Consider the following 18,157-nt stretch of genomic DNA (forward strand, 5'->3'; position numbering starts at 1 on the left):
TAACAATGAAGACTGTTTTATATCCCTTTACAGTACAGCTCAGGAGCTGTATACAACTGATAAACTAGTAAAACTAACTACTTAGAGCATGTAATTTCTTTCCTAAGATATGGAGAGTCCATAATGTCATCAATCACTAAGGGGAATATCACTCCTGACCAGCAGGAGGAGGCAAAGAGCACCACAGCAAAGCTGTTAAGTGTCACTCCCCTACCCATAATCCCCAGTCATTCTCTTTGCCTTTGTAAATTGAGGAGGTGAAGTTTTGGTGTCTGAAGAAAATTGGATTTCTTTCGCTTCAAGCACGATTTTTTGGGTCTCGCTGTAGTCCACGTCAATCACTGCAGTAGAGTAGTGGTGGCTTTTAAGCAGTTAGGAACTTGTGATGTGGGCCTCACTTTGTTTCCTAACATATTGCTGCCCTAGTATAGAAAGCCAGAGTAGGTTTACTCCTTTTTTTTTTTTTTTTTACAGGTCTCTGTAAGGAGTATGTGTCCTTTCACGCCTTGTGAGCTGTCTCCCTGCCGGGCGGCTAGTTTGCAGGTAAGTGCATATTGTCTTCTAGGTACTGGAAGCTTGCACTTCACAAATATGACTGCAATAATTTTTTGGGACATATTTATCCTTTAGTGAGGATTTAAGGTTGGCAGGATGCAGGCACTGACGTGACAGAGACTGAGGGGTTAATTATTTTCACTGCGTGGGAGGCTTAACCTATTTTTATTTCATCTGTGGCTCATTTTATGATTAAAGGGACATGGAAAACAATTTTTTTATTTTGTAATTCAGAGAGCATGCAATTTTAAGCAACTTTCTAATTTACTCCTATTATCATTTTTTCTTCGTTCTTTTGCTATCTTTATTTGAAAAGGAAGGCATCTAAGCTAAGGAGTTAGCCAATTTTTGGTTCAGATTTTGGACAGCACTTGTTTATTGGTGGGTGAATTTATCCACCAATCAGCAAGAACAACCCAGGTTGTTCACAAAAATGGGCCGGCATCTAACTTACATTCTTGCTTTTCAAATAAAGATACCAATGAATAGAATGAAGAATAATTGATAATAGGAGTAAATTAGAAAGTTGCTTAACATTGCATGCTCTATCTGAATCACAAAAGAAAAAAAATTGGGTTCAGTGCCCCTTTAACTCTAGCCCTAATTGACTAAAATTCTGTGTTAAAATTATGGTACATTTTAGTTTTCCTGTTTGGCACTCAGTCTGAGAAAAATTTGTGTTTGAACATTACTTCTTAGAGGAGAGAGCGTTTTCACTATATTGTAATGTTATACGCTAAGGAGATAAGTGTTGGGCTGGGCTTCTGGTTAAGTGTCAAGTGCGGCATCTTATTGGTACGACGCCTTGTCTGATTCACTTCAGGTAGAGACTCCTTTGGAGGCGATACATGACAGGATTAAAGGGACACTGAACTCATATTTTTTCTTTTATGATTCAGATAGAGCATGCAAATTTAAACAACTTTCTAATTTACTCCTATTATCAATTTTTCTTCGTTTTTTTGGTTCAGGACCATGGAAAGCACTTATTTATTGGTTGGTGATTTTATCCACCAATCAGCAAGAACAACACAGTGTGTTCATCAAAAATGGGCCGGCATCTAAACTTACATTATTGCATTTCAAATAAAGATACCAAGAGAATGAAGAAAATTTGATAATAGGAGTAAATTAGAAAGTTGCTTAACATTGCATGCTCTATCTGAATCACAAAAAAAAAAAATTGGGTTCAGTGCCCCTTTAACTCTAGCCCTAATTGACTAAAATTCTGTGTTAAAATTATGGTACATTTTAGTTTTCCTGTTTGGCACTCAGTCTGAGAAAAATTTGTGTTTGAACATTACTTCTTAGAGGAGAGAGCGTTTTCACTATATTGTAATGTTATACGCTAAGGAGATAAGTGTTGGGCTGGGCTTCTGGTTATGACAGTTGCTGCAGCTGTATTGGGAAAGCACGCTTTTGTGTGTTGCGCAGTTCCCTTCAGCTGTTCATGTGGTCCTCCTGCGCTTCCGCTCTAGGCTTATGAGCAGAGCAGCGGTTTGTGTAGGAGCCGATCTCAGAGTCCTTGCAAGCTAATTGCTGTACCCGTGTAGCGTTTTTCTCCCAGAAGGTCAGGTAGGAGCACCTCAGTTAATCTGAGGTGTAGAGGTGGCACTTTAACAGGAGGTTTATTAAGAAGACCTGTAGTTTCTTTTTTTGAGTGCAAATTATTAGTCTAGGAAATTTGCGTTGAAAAGAACAAATTGTCTTAAAGTAAGTGACAATTTTTATTTTGGTTTTATTTAAACTGTTTTTGGGGCCATGTCTGACATGGTGCAGGAGTCTGGAGGCGTATATTTGCCTGCAGAAATTGCTGCACAGGTATCTTCTGTGGTATCTGCAGCATTACCTGCTTTTCCTAAGCTAAAGGGAACACGCAAGAGGAAAATGAGAGATTTAGATAGTAAGGTTTCTGTTCCAATCTCTGCAACTCAGATTGCCCTCCCTCATAAGTTGGATGAGGAGGATACGTCGGTAGCCTCTGAGGGTGAATTCTCAGATTCGGACAGTATAATTCCTTCATCTGATGCTGAAGTAGTAACCTTCAGATTTAAGCTTGAACACCTTTGTGTATTGTTAAAGGAAGTTTTGGCTACTTTGGACGACTCCGATACTCCTGTCGTTGTCAACCCTAAGAAATCTAGTAAACTTAATAAAAACTATGATGTTCCTTCCTCTGTGGAAGTGTTTCCTGTTCCAGACAGTGCAACAGAGATTATTGCACAGGAATGGGAGAAGCCAGGGATACTTTTTTCCCCGTCTCCTGTCTTTAAAAAGATGTTTCCTGTCGCTGACTCCATTAAAGATTCATGCCGCACTGTACCTAAAGTAGAAGGGGCCATTTCTACTCTTCCTATAGAGGATAGCTGCTCTTTTACGGATCCAATGGACAAAAAGCTGGAGGCTTATTTGAAGAAGATGTATGTTCATCAAGGTCTTCAATGGCAACCTGCAGTTTGTATTTCCACTGTGTCAAGTGCGGCATCTTATTGGTACGACGCCTTGTCTGATTCACTTCAGGTAGAGACTCCTTTGGAGGCGATACATGACAGGATTAAAGGGACACTGAACTCATATTTTTTCTTTTATGATTCAGATAGAGCATGCAAATTTAAACAACTTTCTAATTTACTCCTATTATCAATTTTTCTTCGTTTTTTTGGTTCAGGACCATGGAAAGCACTTATTTATTGGTTGGTGATTTTATCCACCAATCAGCAAGAACAACACAGTGTGTTCATCAAAAATGGGCCGGCATCTAAACTTACATTATTGCATTTCAAATAAAGATACCAAGAGAATGAAGAAAATTTGATAATAGGAGTAAATTAGAAAAATGCTTAACATTGCATGCTCTATCTGAATCACAAAAGAAAAAAAATTGGGTTCAGTGCCCCTTTAACTCTAGCCCTAATTGACTAAAATTCTGTGTTAAAATTATGGTACATTTTAGTTTTCCTGTTTGGCACTCAGTCTGAGAAATATTTGTGTTTGAACATTACTTCTTAGAGGAGAGAGCGTTTTCACTATATTGTAATGTTATACGCTAAGGAGATAAGTGTTGGGCTGGGCTTCTGGTTATGACAGTTGCTGCAGCTGTATTGGGAAAGCACGCTTTTGTGTGTTGCGCAGTTCCCTTCAGCTGTTCATGTGGTCCTCCTGCGCTTCCGCTCTAGGCTTATGAGCAGAGCAGCGGTTTGTGTAGGAGCCGATCTCAGAGTCCTTGCAAGCTAATTGCTGTACCCGTGTAGCGTTTTTCTCCCAGAAGGTCAGGTAGGAGCACCTCAGTTAATCTGAGGTGTAGAGGTGGCACTTTAACAGGAGGTTTATTAAGAAGACCTGTAGTTTCTTTTTTTGAGTGCAAATTATTAGTCTAGGAAATTTGCGTTGAAAAGAAAAAATTGTCTTAAAGTAAGTGACAATTTTTATTTTGGTTTTATTTAAACTGTTTTTGGGGCCATGTCTGACATGGTGCAGGAGTCTGGAGGCGTATATTTGCCTGCAGAAATTGCTGCACAGGTATCTTCTGTGGTATCTGCAGCATTATCTGCTTTTCCTAAGCTAAAGGGAACACGCAAGAGGAAAATGAGAGATTTAGATAGTAAGGTTTCTGTTCCAATCTCTGCAACTCAGATTGCCCTCCCTCATAAGTTGGATGAGGAGGATACGTCGGTAGCCTCTGAGGGTGAATTCTCTCTGATTTTCAGGTAGAGACTCCTTTGGAGGCGATACATGACAGGATTAAAGGGACACTGAACTCATATTTTTTCTTTTATGATTCAGATAGAGCATGCAAATTTAAACAACTTTCTAATTTACTCCTATTATCAATTTTTCTTCGTTTTTTTGGTTCAGGACCATGGAAAGCACTTATTTATTGGTTGGTGATTTTATCCACCAATCAGCAAGAACAACACAGTGTGTTCATCAAAAATGGGCCGGCATCTAAACTTACATTATTGCATTTCAAATAAAGATACCAAGAGAATGAAGAAAATTTGATAATAGGAGTAAATTAGAAAGTTGCTTAAAATTGCATGCTCTATCTGAATCACAAAAGAAAAAAATTGGGTTCAGTGTCTCTTTAAGGCTTTCAAGCCAGCCAATTCCTATATTTCTGATGCTACCATGCAAGTTATTAAACTGGGAGCCAAGATATCTGGCTTCGCTGTGCTAGCCCGCAGGGCGTTGTGGCTAAAATCTTGGTCAGCCGATGTTACTTTCAAGTCCAAGCTTCTGGCGCTTCCTTACAAGGGTAAGACCTTGTTTGGACCTGGTCTGGCAGAAATAATTTCAGATATTATGAGTGGAAAAGGGTCTTTTCTACCACAAGACAAGAAGAATAGACCTAAAGGATGTCAGAGTAATTTTTGTTCCTTTCGTAACTTCAAAGTCTTCCTCTTCCAAACAGGAACAGTCCAAGTCTTCTTGGAAACCCAATCAGTCTTGGAACAAGGGGAAGCAATCAAACCCGCAGCTGAATCTAAATCGGCATGAAGGGTTTGCCCCCGATTCGAGATCAGATCAAGTGGAGGGCAGACTTTCTCTGTTTTATCAAGTATGGATACGATATATCCCAGATCCCTGGGCTGTGGACATAGTATCTCAGGGTTACAAAATAGAATTCAAAATGTTTCCTCCCAGGGGCAGGTTCCACCTCTCAAGATTATCTGCAGACCAGATAAAAAGAGACGCATTCTTGAATTGCGTTCTGGACCTTTCGTTCCTGGGACTGATAGTTCCAGTTCTTGTAAGGGAACAGGGTCTAGGATTCTATTCAAATCTGTTAGTGGTTCCCAAAAAAGAGGGAACTTTTCATCCTATTCTAGACCTAAATTGTCTCAACAAGTTTCTCAGGGTACTATCCTTAAAAATGGAAACCATTCGTTCTATTCTTCCCTTGGCCCAAGAGGGTCAGTTCATGACGACCATAGACCTGAAGGATGCATATCTTCATTTTCCCATCCACAGGGATCATCACAAGTTTCTGAGATTGGCCTTTCTAGACAAACACTTTCAGTTTGTGGCTCTTCCGTTTGGCCTTGCCACAGCTCCCATAGTTTTCTCAAAGATTCTGGGGGCTCTCTTGGCAGTGATCAGGTCTTGGGGAATTGCAGTGGCGCCCTACCTGGACGACATATTGGTTCAGGCACGATCTTTTCAACAAGCAAACTCTCATACAGAGATCTTGTTGTTGTGAATCTGGAAAAGAGTTCCTTTTACAAGGGTAGTTTTCTTAGGGACCATAATAGATTCCCTATCTATGAAAATATTTCTGACAGATGTCAGAAAATCCAAGATTCTTGCCTCTCTCTGATCAGTGGCTCAACGTATGTAGGTAATTGGTCTGATAGTCGCTTCCATGGACATTTATTCCATTTGCTTGTTTCCATTTGAGAGCTCTGCAGTTATGTCAGACAATGGAACAGGGACCATTCGTATCTGTCTCAGAGGATAGATTTAGATCAGTCGACAATAGACTCTCTCCCATGGTGGCTTTCTCAGGAGCATCTGTCTCAGGGCACATGCTTCTGGAGACCTTCCTGAGTGATTGTGACCACAGGACACCAGCCTGCTGGGCTGGGGAGCAGTCTGGGGCTCGTTAAAGGCGCAGGGACTATGCTCTCCCCATAAATATCTTGGAGTTGAGAGCGATTTTCTATGCTCTGATGTCTTGGCCTCAGTGGTCCATAGCCCGGTTTCTCAGGTTCCAGTCAGGCAATATCACCTCAGTGGTTTACATCAACCACCAGGGAGGAACTCGGAGTTCCTTAGCCATGAAGGAGGTGGCTCGGATTGTTTAGTGGGCATAATCTCACAATTGCTATCTGCCATCCACATTCCAGGAGTTGACAACTGAGAAGCGGATTTCCTGAGCAGACAGACATTTCATCCCAGGAAATGGGCTCTCCATCCGGAGGTGTTCTCCAGGTTAACCCTCAAATGGGGGGTGCCAGAGTTGGATCTGATGGCATCTTGGCAGAATGCCAAGCTTCCAAGGTACGGTTCAAGGTCAAGAGATCCGCAGGCCACCCTGATAGATGCTCTGGCGGTTCCTTGGGATTTCAGTCTGGCATATCTGTTCCCTCCGTTTGCTCTCCTTCCACGAGTCATTGCTCGTATCAAACAGGAGAGAGCTTTGGTAATTCTAATAGCTCCTGCATGGATCTGGTATGCAGACCTAGTGAAGATGTCATCTCTTCAACCTTGGAGGTTGCTCTATCTGAATCACGAAAGAAAAAGTTTGGGTTCAGTGTCCCTTTAAGTCTGTTGCTACTCCTTGGAGCCTTAACCTTGTTCTTAAAGTTTTGCAGCAGGCTCCGTTTGAGCCATTGCATTCTATAGATATTAAGTTATCTTGGAAGGTTTTGTTTCTTATTGCTATTTCTTCTGCTCGGAAAGTCTGGGAACTCTCGGCTTTGCAGTGTGATTCGACCTTACCTTATTTTTCATGTTGATAAGGCGATTCTTCATACTAAGTTGGGTTTTCTTAGTGGTTTCAAATAGAAATATTAATCAGGAAATTGTTGTTCCTTCTCTATGTCCTTATGCTTCTTCTCATCAGGGACGTTTGTTGCACAACTTGGATGTTTTGCATGCTCTGAAATTCTACTTGCAGGCGACTAAGGATTTTCGCCAGTCCTCTGCCCTGTTTGTTTGTTTCTCTGCAAAGCATAAAGGTCAGAAAGCTACTGCTACTTCTCTTTCCCTCTGGTTGAGAAGTATTATTAGTTTTGCTTATGAGACTGCTGGTCAGCAGCCTCCTGAGAGAATTACGGCTCATTCCACGAGGACTGTCTCCTCTTCTTGGGCTTTCAAAAATGAAGCTTCTGTGGAACAGATTTGCAAGGCTGCAACTTGGTCTTTACTGCATACTTTTTCTAAATTTTACAAATTTGATACTTTTTGCCTCGGCTGAGGCTTCTTTTGGGAGAAAGGTTCTTCAAGCGGTGGTGCCTTCTGTTTAGGTCTGCCTGTCTTGTTATCCCTCCCTAGTCATCTGTGTCCTCTAGCTTGGGTATTGGTTCCCACTAGTAATTGATCACGTTGTGGACTCTCCATAGCTTAGGAAAGAAAATAAAATTTATGCTTACCTGATACATTTATTTATTTCCGGAAATGGAGAGTCCACGACCCCACCCTTAATTTTAGATAGTTATTTTTTACTAAACCTCAGGCACCTCTACACCTTTTTGTTATTTCTTTTTCCATTTTCCTTTCGGTTGAATGACTGGGGATTATGGGTAGGGGAGAAATACTTAACAGCTTTACTGTGGTGCTCTTTGCCTCCTCCTGCTGGCCAGGAGTGATATTCCCACTAGTAATTGATGACGTTGTGGACTCTCCATATCCGGAAAGAAATACATTTATCAGGTAAGCATATTTTTTTTTGCACTATAATGGTTCTTTAAGTAAACAATGGAAGAAAAATATTATTAAAAAAGTATTTATTTTATACCTCAAATAATATATATTGTGCAAAGCACCTGTTATCTTATGCAAATAAGGAGCTTTGAGGATGTTAGAGGGAGTATATATTGCATACATTGATGAAAGAGACATGGAACCCTAATTTTACTTCTATTATCTAATTTGCTTAATTCTCTTGATATCCTTTGTTGAAAAAGCATATCTAAACAGGCTTGGTGGCTGCACATAGATGCATTGTGATTGGCTCACTCATGCGCATTGCTATTTCTTCAACAAAGGATATCTAAAGAATGAAGCAAAATAGATAATAAAAGTAAATTGGAACATTGTCATGAAAGAAAAATTTAGGGTTTCATGTCCCTTTAAGCAAACGGGCATTATTGATTGCTGACCTGTACCTAAGCTTCATTTCTACTTTGTCTATTTTTTTTACAGATTACTAGCAATGCCACAAGTGATCTCAACATAAAAGTCGATGGTCGTGCTATTGTACGTGGTAATGAAGGAGTGTTTATCATGGGAAAGACAATAGAGTTTCGCATGGGTGGTGACCTTGAGTTGAAAGCAGTAAGTTCATTCAAAGGTTTTTTTTTTTATTCTGTATCTTTAGATTATTTTTTAGAACTGTTGTACGTGTGTTTTAAAACACACTTTTATAGTACTCTATGATCCTAATGAATTGCCAGGCAGATCTTAATACACCCTTTACTCTACTTGAGAATAAACATAGTTTAGGGGATTTTCTGGCTTGTATCCATGTAAGGTTGTAACATTTGGTTTGATAACGATTGCTTCAATCTACTACTTATTTTCTGTTTGTGTAATCCAGCTTTTATTTGAAATAATTTTTATTGTTTTAAACATTGGTACAGAGTGACGATAATCACATATACAAGTGCTTTGCATTTTTCAGAAACATGAAGCTTGGAATGTCATTCGTTCACCTTATCACAATAAATTTGCATTGATAGCCTAACTAAAACCATCGTTACTCTGTATGTCTAACAGCTTACAGAAGAATAGTAAAACATGTAACAAGAACTTCAATCCCCAACATTGCTAAACTCCCCTCCCCACCCCCCTTCTTCCAGGTTGCATCATCTTTTCTCTGTCTCTCATGGTAATTCATGTGTTTGACTAGTTTTCTTCATAAGTTTCGCTTGCTTAACTGGGAAATATCGCTACATCCTATGTTCTCAGTCCTATTTGTAAATGTCCCTCACCTCTCCTACTACCCAATCGATCAATTTTACTCTAACAAGTTCTGAACCTCCCCCTTTCTTAACATCCAATAAAACCATATCTTTTGAAATTGTTCTGGCTGACCCTGTGCCCAGGCCGCCGTTTCTGACAAGTTGTAGGTATCTATAATTTTATCTACCACCTCCTGCCAAGCGGGCGTCCCCACCTTCCAGTGTCTGGCGACACATATTCTCATACACGTGCAGAGGATTCTGATAAAGCTATTGATTGTCTTGTTGAATGGTCTTACCCTATCGTGTAGTAATGCCTGCGTTATTGTGAGGGTTATTCTCTCGTTCAGTAAGGTCCCTATCAAGGTTGAAAGTTTCCCCCAGAGTGTTTGGACCCTTGGGCAATCCCACCACATGTGTCTGAATGTCCCCTTTTCCGGACACCCTCTGTAACAATTACTGTCATGTGTTACCGCATAGTGTGCTGTTCTGACAGGCATCAGGTACCATCTAAACGACACCTTGATAGAATTCTCTCTCATATCTGCGCTAATCAATCCTTTACTTGCTTCCCTCAACAACTCCTCCCAGTCACTTTTCTCCCTTACTTCCATAATATCCCTTTCCCATCTCTCCACTAACGGAGACTTAGATTGACATCTCGCTTTTTGTATTATCAAGTATATTCGGGAGATCAGCCCTTTCCCCCTGAATGGGGCTGCTATCATTCTCTCCATTTCCGTCAATGGTGAGGACCGTTTTTGTGACACATAGGTATGTATGGATGAGCTTATTTGTAAATACAGATACCAATGAAGATGTTCTGGGTCTATTCTCTCTCTAATCTGATTAAAGGTAAGCGTTTTAGAGTTTTGCAAGAAATCTGCTACCCTGTATAAGCCTTTATTTTCCCATTTCCCCACTAGCCTTCTCAAATCTCCGGGCAATAAAAATTTAACAGGCTTTAACAAAGATTCCGGTCTGCATAATTGTAAACCCTTCTTGATTTTTGTCCATAAGCGTATTGCCTCAACTGTTATCGGTGACTTGTATTCGCTTGTCCCTAAAATGAGTCCTGTATCCCATATGATATCTGCTGCCCTGTTGTAACCTGCAAGTTCCGCCTCTATCCTGGGCCAAATTAATTTGCTGTCGCTCTTCCCCATCACCACCATCTGAGCTAGTCTAGATGCCCGGTAATATTCAATAAGGTTTGGAACCCCTACCCCCCCCCCCACCTGTCTATGCTGTTTCAACACCTGTGCCACTATCCTAGTCTTACCATCCCCTCTCAAAAATGTTAGTACCTCTTCTTGTAAGGCCTCAAGTTCCGGAGTGGGTATGCCGATAGGTATAGCTCTAAAAATGTACATTAATCTCAGGAGGGGATTCATTTTAATTGCCATAAGCCTCCCATACAACAAGAAATTACCTTTTTTCCACTTTCCCAAGTCACTTCTAATAGATTTGTAAATGGGCAAATAATTCAGTTTATATAGTTCAGACAGGTTATCGCTTATTTTAACCCCTAAATATGTGATGTAGTTTTTCGCCCATACAGTTTCAAAGTTTAACTCCATCGCTTTTTTCGTATGGGGGGGGGGGAGACAGATTGGAAGAGCCTCACATTTAGTAGTATTTATCTTGTAACCCGAAATCTCTGAGAATTCTGCCAAAATATTATAAAGGTGTGTTAATGAGTGTAAGGGTCTGGTTAGCGTTAACAACACATCGTCCGCGAATAGCATTAATTTATATTCCGACTTTGCTAGTTGTACTCCCGAAATGTCTCTCGAATTCCTAATGTATGAATCTAGTGGCTCTATACAGATAGCAAACAGCAGCGGCGACAGCGGGCAACCCTGCCGGGTGCCATTTTACATTGAAATTTGCCTAGATATATATCCCGCCGCTCCCACTACCGCCGTTGGCTCTGAATAAATACTCTGAAGCGCTTGTATAAAGGCCCCCTTAAAACCCATAACCGACAGTACCTTGAACATGAAACTCCAGTCTACCCTGTCAAACGCTTTTTCTGCGTCTAGTGACAGGAATAGAGCTGGAGTCTCGGACGCCTTCACGTAGTCTATCAAAGTAATGGCTCTCCTAACGTTGTCCAGGGCCTCCCTGTCCTGTATAAATGCCACCTGGTCTTGATGGATCAGAGAGGGGAGAATTTGTTTTAGCCTATTTGCCATAATTTTAGCAAAAATTTTGATATTGTGGTTTATTAGGGATATTGGCCTATAGTTGTGACAATATTTAGCGTTTTTCCCCCCTTTTGGTATCACGATTATCTTTGCTTGCAACGATTCCCCAGGGATCTCTCAACCCTCCATGATACCATTACAAAAGCTAACCAGGTGAGGTAATAAATCTTTCTTAAAGAGTTTATAATATTCCCCTATCAGTCTATCTGGACCTGCAGCTTTCCCAGTTTTTAAATCTTTAATTACCCCTAAAACTTCTGAACTCATTATTTTCTTGTTAAGACTTTCTAGGTCGCTATCCTTAATTAATTTTAGTTTCGCCCTCTCTAGAAATTGGCTTGTCTTAGAGGCTATATCTCCTGAACCCACCATTTTCCCGTCATATAAGTCTTCATAATAATGGGCGAAACAATCCGCTATTTCTTGCGGGTGTGAGGTGAGGTCCCCCTTCTCTGTATAAAGCTTGGGTATCGAAAATAATTTATTCCTTTCTCTCAACTTGTATGCTAGATATTTGTCTGGCTTGTTTGCGTACACAAAATAATGGGCTCTCAGCCTTAAGGCTGTTCTAACGGAGGCATCATTCAAGATTTTCGCCAACTCCCTCCTCTTAGACACTAATAGCTTATAAGTGTTGTTAGAGCTAGTGCGTTGATGTACCTTCTCTAGGTGTTCGACCTCTTTCTGTAACGTGTTAACTAATTGGGTCGCTTTTTTGTTCTTTATCGATTTTTCTTTTATGAGGAGGCCCCTTACAAAGGGCTTATGAGATGCCCATACCACTAATGGATTCGTAACAGAACCAGTGTTTATCTCCCAAAACTCCCTGAGCGCTCTCTGAATCTTCCCGTGTATCTCAGGATCTCATAATAATGTGGGGTTATAGGTCCACGACCTTTGTCTAGAAAAATTTACCAAGCCCGACAGCTCCATGTAAACCAGGGAATGGTCTGACCAAACACAAGCCTGTGTGCCCACCCTCACTAGGTTAGGCATCAAAATTTGGCTAACAAAAATGTAGTCGAGTGTGGTGTATGTTTTATGGGCTGGGGAGTAATAAGTATAGTCATGCGCTGACCTACCCACTGCCTCCCAAGTGTCCACAAGGTTATGCTCTTCTAGTGAATTTCTAATTGATTTAACTATACTATTGTGCCTATGTTGTTTACTAGTCACTTTGGAGTTTGCCGACCCCCCTGCGGGAGACATGTTAACATTAAAATCCCCTGCGAGAATCACTCTAGTTCACGACCATTGCGTAAGCAGAGAGGCTATTTTAGTGAAAAAGACATTTTGAGTTTCGTTAGGGGCATATATATTGCAGAGCACTACGTTTGAACCCTGAATTGTTCCTTGTACTATCACATAGCGCCCTTCTTTATCTATAATTACCTTGTCAGTCACCAAGTCAAGGGATCTATGTACCAATATTGTAACCCCTCTTTTTTTAGAGTCTGATGTGGAGTGAAAATGTTGGGGGAAATGATGTGACCAAAATTTTGGAAGAGATGATTTCACAAAGTGTTTCCTGCAGGAAAATTATTTTAGCCTTTTCTCTTAGATATTGTGACATAGCAGTCTTTCTTTTGGTGTCCGTATTTAGCCCCCTGACATTGTGAGAAAGTAAAATTAGGTTATTTGTTGTCATCGTCTATCTCCTACTTCTCCCTATCCCTTCCTCAGCCTTGTAGTTGCAAGCTATATCACTGTTATTAGAGAGCATTAGGACACTTAACTGTACCTCATTCCCCATTTCCCACTTCCCAAACCTCTCTAATCGGTCTGATCTTTTACCATTCAGAGACACCACCTGGAAGAAAATAAACATTGGCAAACAATAGCATATCACAACAACATTAACTTTTCTAGTCTGAACTAAACAGTGCATCAAATTAAACTAAACTAAACAGGCAGCCACACATTTCTGTTTCATACTGACACCAATGGCATATAAGTGTAGAGAGCCCTAGCTTCATCAGTCTCAGATGTGGCAGGCTAAGTGCTTTACAATAAGTCCCCCGTAACCTGAGCATTAGCTCTATAAGTCCCCCCAGTGTCTTTCACATATAATCTTGGGCCCCCACTGTCCCGCCAGAAGACCCAGACCATTGTCCTCTTCAATCTCTGAGCTTAACTTAGTTATAAATGTCACTCTAGCTCAGCGTCCCACTTCTCAAATCTTCATTAACATATGCCATAACTTGAAAATATAACAGAATGTTAACAATATTATATACTCATCTGTCCGACGATCTTGGTGCAGTAACTTCTGCTCTTCCTAGACGCCAAGATCTAACCTAACAGGGCCAGAGCCTAAGCTGCATAAAGTTCCAAATGGATCTGTCCCCTACAATCATTTTCTGTCGCTTCATGTCTTCCTCTTTTTTTCAGGTACACGAGACCATTTCCTCTGAAAAGGTTTTTTGTTTCCTTCTTCTCCTCCTGTAGTCGGTCTCTGTTGATGAGAAACTGGAAGCTCCAGTTTCAGTTTCCTGCAGGTGTCTTGAATCTCTTCTTGGTCTTTAATTGATAGAATCCTATTCTCCCATGAGATATGCAGAGCAAATGGGAATCCCCATCTGTAGGGGATTTGATTTTTTCTCAGCTGGGCTGTAAGTGGACGAAGCGCACCTCTCCGCTGTAAGGTCCTCAAGCACAAGTCCTGAAAAAACTGAATGACATTGCCTTGGTATTTGAATGTCGGGTTTCTGCGTGCCGCCGCCATTATTTCTTCTTTTTCTTGAAATCTAAGCATCTGAATTATAATATCTTGTGGCGGATCTTCTCCTTTAGGTTTCGGCCTAAGTGCCCTGTGGGCCCTTTCTATCTGGAATTTCTCATCGCCACGACCCCTGTAATACCTTGAAATAGGTTGAGCAGATACATATTCAGTTCTTTCGGGGTCACCGATTCTGGGACACCTTTCAGACGTATATTGCAGCGGCGGCTGCGGTTCTCAAGGTCTTCAAGCTTGTCGTGAATTTCCTCCAGTTCCTGCTGTTGAGCTGTCGTTTGAGTCGTGATGTCATTCAGTCCTTCTACCAAAGCGTCCCCGCTTTCTTCAAGAGAATCAACTCTAGAGCCTAGTTCACCCACTTCCTGCTTTAGCTCTGTCAAGCTACTAGTGACCGTATTCTGCAGGGTCTCAATTTTCTCTAGGAGTTTCTCGAAGTTAGCAGAAATGTCCTGCTTCGACACCAGTTGTTCTAGATCAGCTTTAGTTAAAGGTTCCTGGCCTCCAGTCCCTATTAGTAAGCTTGTGTCGTTATCTCTGTCCATATCTGATTGAGGAGATTGATGCTCTGGGGATTTCTCCCCTCTTGTAGCTTTAAAAAAGATGGACAGGAGGCGGAGCTAGCTGCCTAGCTGTGAGGACGCACAAGTGTGGAGCTCCGTGCTAGAATTGTCCTAAATAAGTTGAAAAACGGCTGTTTTGGGCTAAGAGGGGGAGAGAAGAGGAGAGAAAACCAATTCATTGCTACCTTTAGAGGACATTGTCTCATACCCCGGTCTGTGTAGCCTTTTATTCCCTGCGGATTCCCACTAGAGATAAGATTCCCCTAACCGGCTCTCACCGCAACGCTATTCTGCACTGAAGAGAGAACCAGGTGTCTACCAGCAGTCGGGAGATTGGTTTACTCGTGAGATCATTTGCCCAGCACCTCCGGAGGGTCGGCGCTCCGCTCCGGAGTGCTGGATGTATGAGCAGTGTTTCTGGGGAGACTCTTATAGTGTGCAACGTGGGCGCTCAATCTCTACCCAAGTAATGGACTCCGCCTGGGACTGAAAAGTCGATAACTCCCTCTCTGATTGCCCGAGTCACCATCCAGCTGATAGGTTAGCCCTCATACATAACCTTACCCTTTGGACTGTTTTGCTGGCAACGGGAACCTCCGCGGACTGAAGCCAGCTAAGGAGGCGCGGGCGGCGGCCATCTTGCTCCCTCCTTCTGACCCGCAGACGGCCTGCTTGGGGATTCCGGCGTGGGCCTTCTGAGCAGCATTGGAGAGTCACCTGACAGCGCGAAGACTGAGGCTATCCTCAAGATACGGAGGAAGAGGTCCGGAATCCACCTAGGTCTGGACACATCCTGGTAAGCGACCGGAGCAGTTCCTAAACCGGTAGTTTTGCAGGGAGGGCACGAGCGGCCGTCGGCTTAGGACTGCGCGCCCTCTCTCCTTGTGCCCCCCATACTTGCACCTCCAGCCCATAAAGTTTTGCCTACAAACACCGCAATATACCGGGTATAGGCCCCGGTACATACTCCACCCTAGATCCACTGAAATGGACTGCAGAGCCCTTGCGTACACGGAGTACACAACATCACTCTCGCTGGAGTAAAAACCTCAGGCCGGCAGCATTGGCCGGTGAGCACTTGTGACCGCCATCTTGGGCCTGCACGCCTTTCCTATCTCAGTGCCCATCTAAACTGCACCTCTAGCCGGACAGACCAATAGGACCCCTACATATGAAGTGCACAGGTACTGTTTTTTTCTTTTATTTGTTTTTTGGGCCTCACCTTGATTCTTTAAGCCCTAGTATCATTTACAATGCAGCACTGAAGTGCCCTTTCCCAATTTAATCCCATTAAACCCAAGTCAATTTTACCAGAGGAACTGACTACTTTGGAACATACCTGCCCTCTAGGTGGCCCCCAAGATTGAAACTCAGGCCTTAGCCCAAAGTGACACTTCTGCCCCCTTGGGATTTGCTTTTCATACTGTTCGCTCCTTTCAATAACCCCTTGGGCCTCAGAACTCTTGCCTCTGCTGCTGCGTCAGCATATGTACCTCTGTCGCCTTGGCGCAGAGTGGAGTGTATTTTATTTTTGTTTCTGCGGGTTTTCTTAACACACAATCTGTAATAATATTTGTATGTACCTAATACCCTGTAACTTGCACTCTCTACTCCCCTTTCCCTGACACTGAGAGTTAGAAAGCCTGACACGTTACAGTCCACACTCTCTTAGTAGCTTATTGTCGGCTATCTCCCAAACTTTTCAAACCAAGAGAATCTCAGACAATATAATAGTTAAAGACACACACATTAATAGCATCCACCCTTACACTTTATTGTACTTTGCTACTGTGTGAACACGCTGACAGCCCTCCCCATTCCACCCCATAGAGGCACTCTTCTGGCCACCCCAGCTAATAACACTATTCCTAGTGTAGCACAATTGGTGGCTCTGTGACTCTCTCTGCACCTCCCCCTTTCCGGCCCTGCTAGTCTGAGCCGGTCACCGCCACTTTCCTTTTTCCCTTCCTCTACGGTCGTATCCCCTTTTCCCTGAGGTGCAGGGGGGACTACAGGGGCTACTTTGCCCATATAGATAGGCAACAATCTCACACTGTGTTTTTCTTTTTTCCTTTTTGTTTTCTTTTCTCCTCTCTCTCTCTCTTATTGTAGAACCATGTGAAATGTTGTGAATGTATATGATATAGTCTAGTGTTGTTTAGCCTCACTCTCGCAAATTAAGCTATAAATGGTATAATTCACAGGTATTTACTTGGTGCAGGTCCTACCTATCTCAATCTCCTTACAGTGCCCTGGGCGGTCAGGGTAGAGTACATTAGTGAGAGCATCAGCTCCCTTAGGCCTTGTCAACCATGCCTCACGCCTCAAAAAGAAACCCTAAAACCCCTGCAGAGTCTCAAAAGTCTGTCCTTGATCATTTTTCTCAAGCCCGTAAAGAATCTAACACCCAGAGAAGAGAGGAGAGCGATCCTGAGTCACAAGATGAGGGTTCCCAGTCGAGCTCCCGTTCTACAGCTCACCTTAATCACTATATCACTGAGAATACATTGCAAAAGATGCTGGCATTACAAACCAAATCCATCACAGCTGAAATCCAACGAAGTTCCGCGGAACTTAAAAAAGACATAGCCGATATCGGCGACAGAGTAGATACTCTTGAGCGCCAACAAGATGACCTGGCCACGGATCATTCTAGCCTGCTCTCCTATGCCGAGTCTTTAGCGGATCAAATTACTCAGCTTGAATTAAAACTGGCAGATATGGAGGATAGGGCCAGGAGAAACAACATAAGATTCAGAGGCATTCCGGAATCAGTGGCAGCGAGTGACCTCCAAGAATTCCTTAAAACGCTTTTTGTGGCCCTTTTAGGCCCCCTGGAGGGCAATATGCATACCATGGAACAGGCACATAGAGCTCTCAGACCAAGATCAGTCTCATCAGATAAGCCAAGGGATGTTGTAGTCTGCTTTCATCATTACATCTTCAAAGATCGCTTGATGCAGGCGGCTTTCAGTAAACCCTCTCTACCGGAGTCCCTGAAAGACATTCAGCTGTTACCGGATCTCTCACCCCACACCTTGCAACAAAGGAAACTATACGCTCCTCTCACACTTCAACTCAGGAAGGCCAGCATCAAGTACAGGTGGGGTTTTCCTACTAAACTAATAGTGACTAAGGACAATCAGACTCACATCATCACATCTCCCTCTTTGGGAAATACTCTCCTTGCTAACTGGGGTCTCCAACCGGATCCGGGACCTCAAGTACCATCCCACTCTCGCCTCAGGGCCTTGGCCCCTGAATGGACTTTGAAAGAACAGAGACCTAAACGACAGAGACAAAATCCCCCTGACCGCTCTCTGAGGCCTCAAGCCTCACCCACTTAGGACCTGCTACCAATAGTATATGATCACTTAAGGTTATGCTTTTGTTGAAAATATTGTTGCTCACCTTGGGCTTGTTAACACGAGTTGTTGAAAGTTTGCAGATTAGATGATAGGTTAAGCATTA

At 42.4% G+C, this 18,157-nt stretch overlaps 1 protein-coding gene across 1 annotated transcript in view; it reads left to right on the forward strand.

The window, feature by feature from the left end:
* The window catches only part of SGCB (sarcoglycan beta), a 124,280-nt gene that overhangs the window by 82,129 nt on the left and 23,994 nt on the right, over window positions 1–18,157 (forward strand). Inside the window, exon 5 of the mRNA XM_053703974.1 lies at window positions 8,422–8,553. Coding sequence (XP_053559949.1) covers window positions 8,422–8,553 — 132 coding nt within the window. The remainder of the gene's footprint in view (window positions 1–8,421; window positions 8,554–18,157) is intronic.

This window comes from Bombina bombina, chromosome 2, assembly GCF_027579735.1.
Source record: "Bombina bombina isolate aBomBom1 chromosome 2, aBomBom1.pri, whole genome shotgun sequence".
Lineage (NCBI taxonomy): Eukaryota > Metazoa > Chordata > Amphibia > Anura > Bombinatoridae > Bombina > Bombina bombina.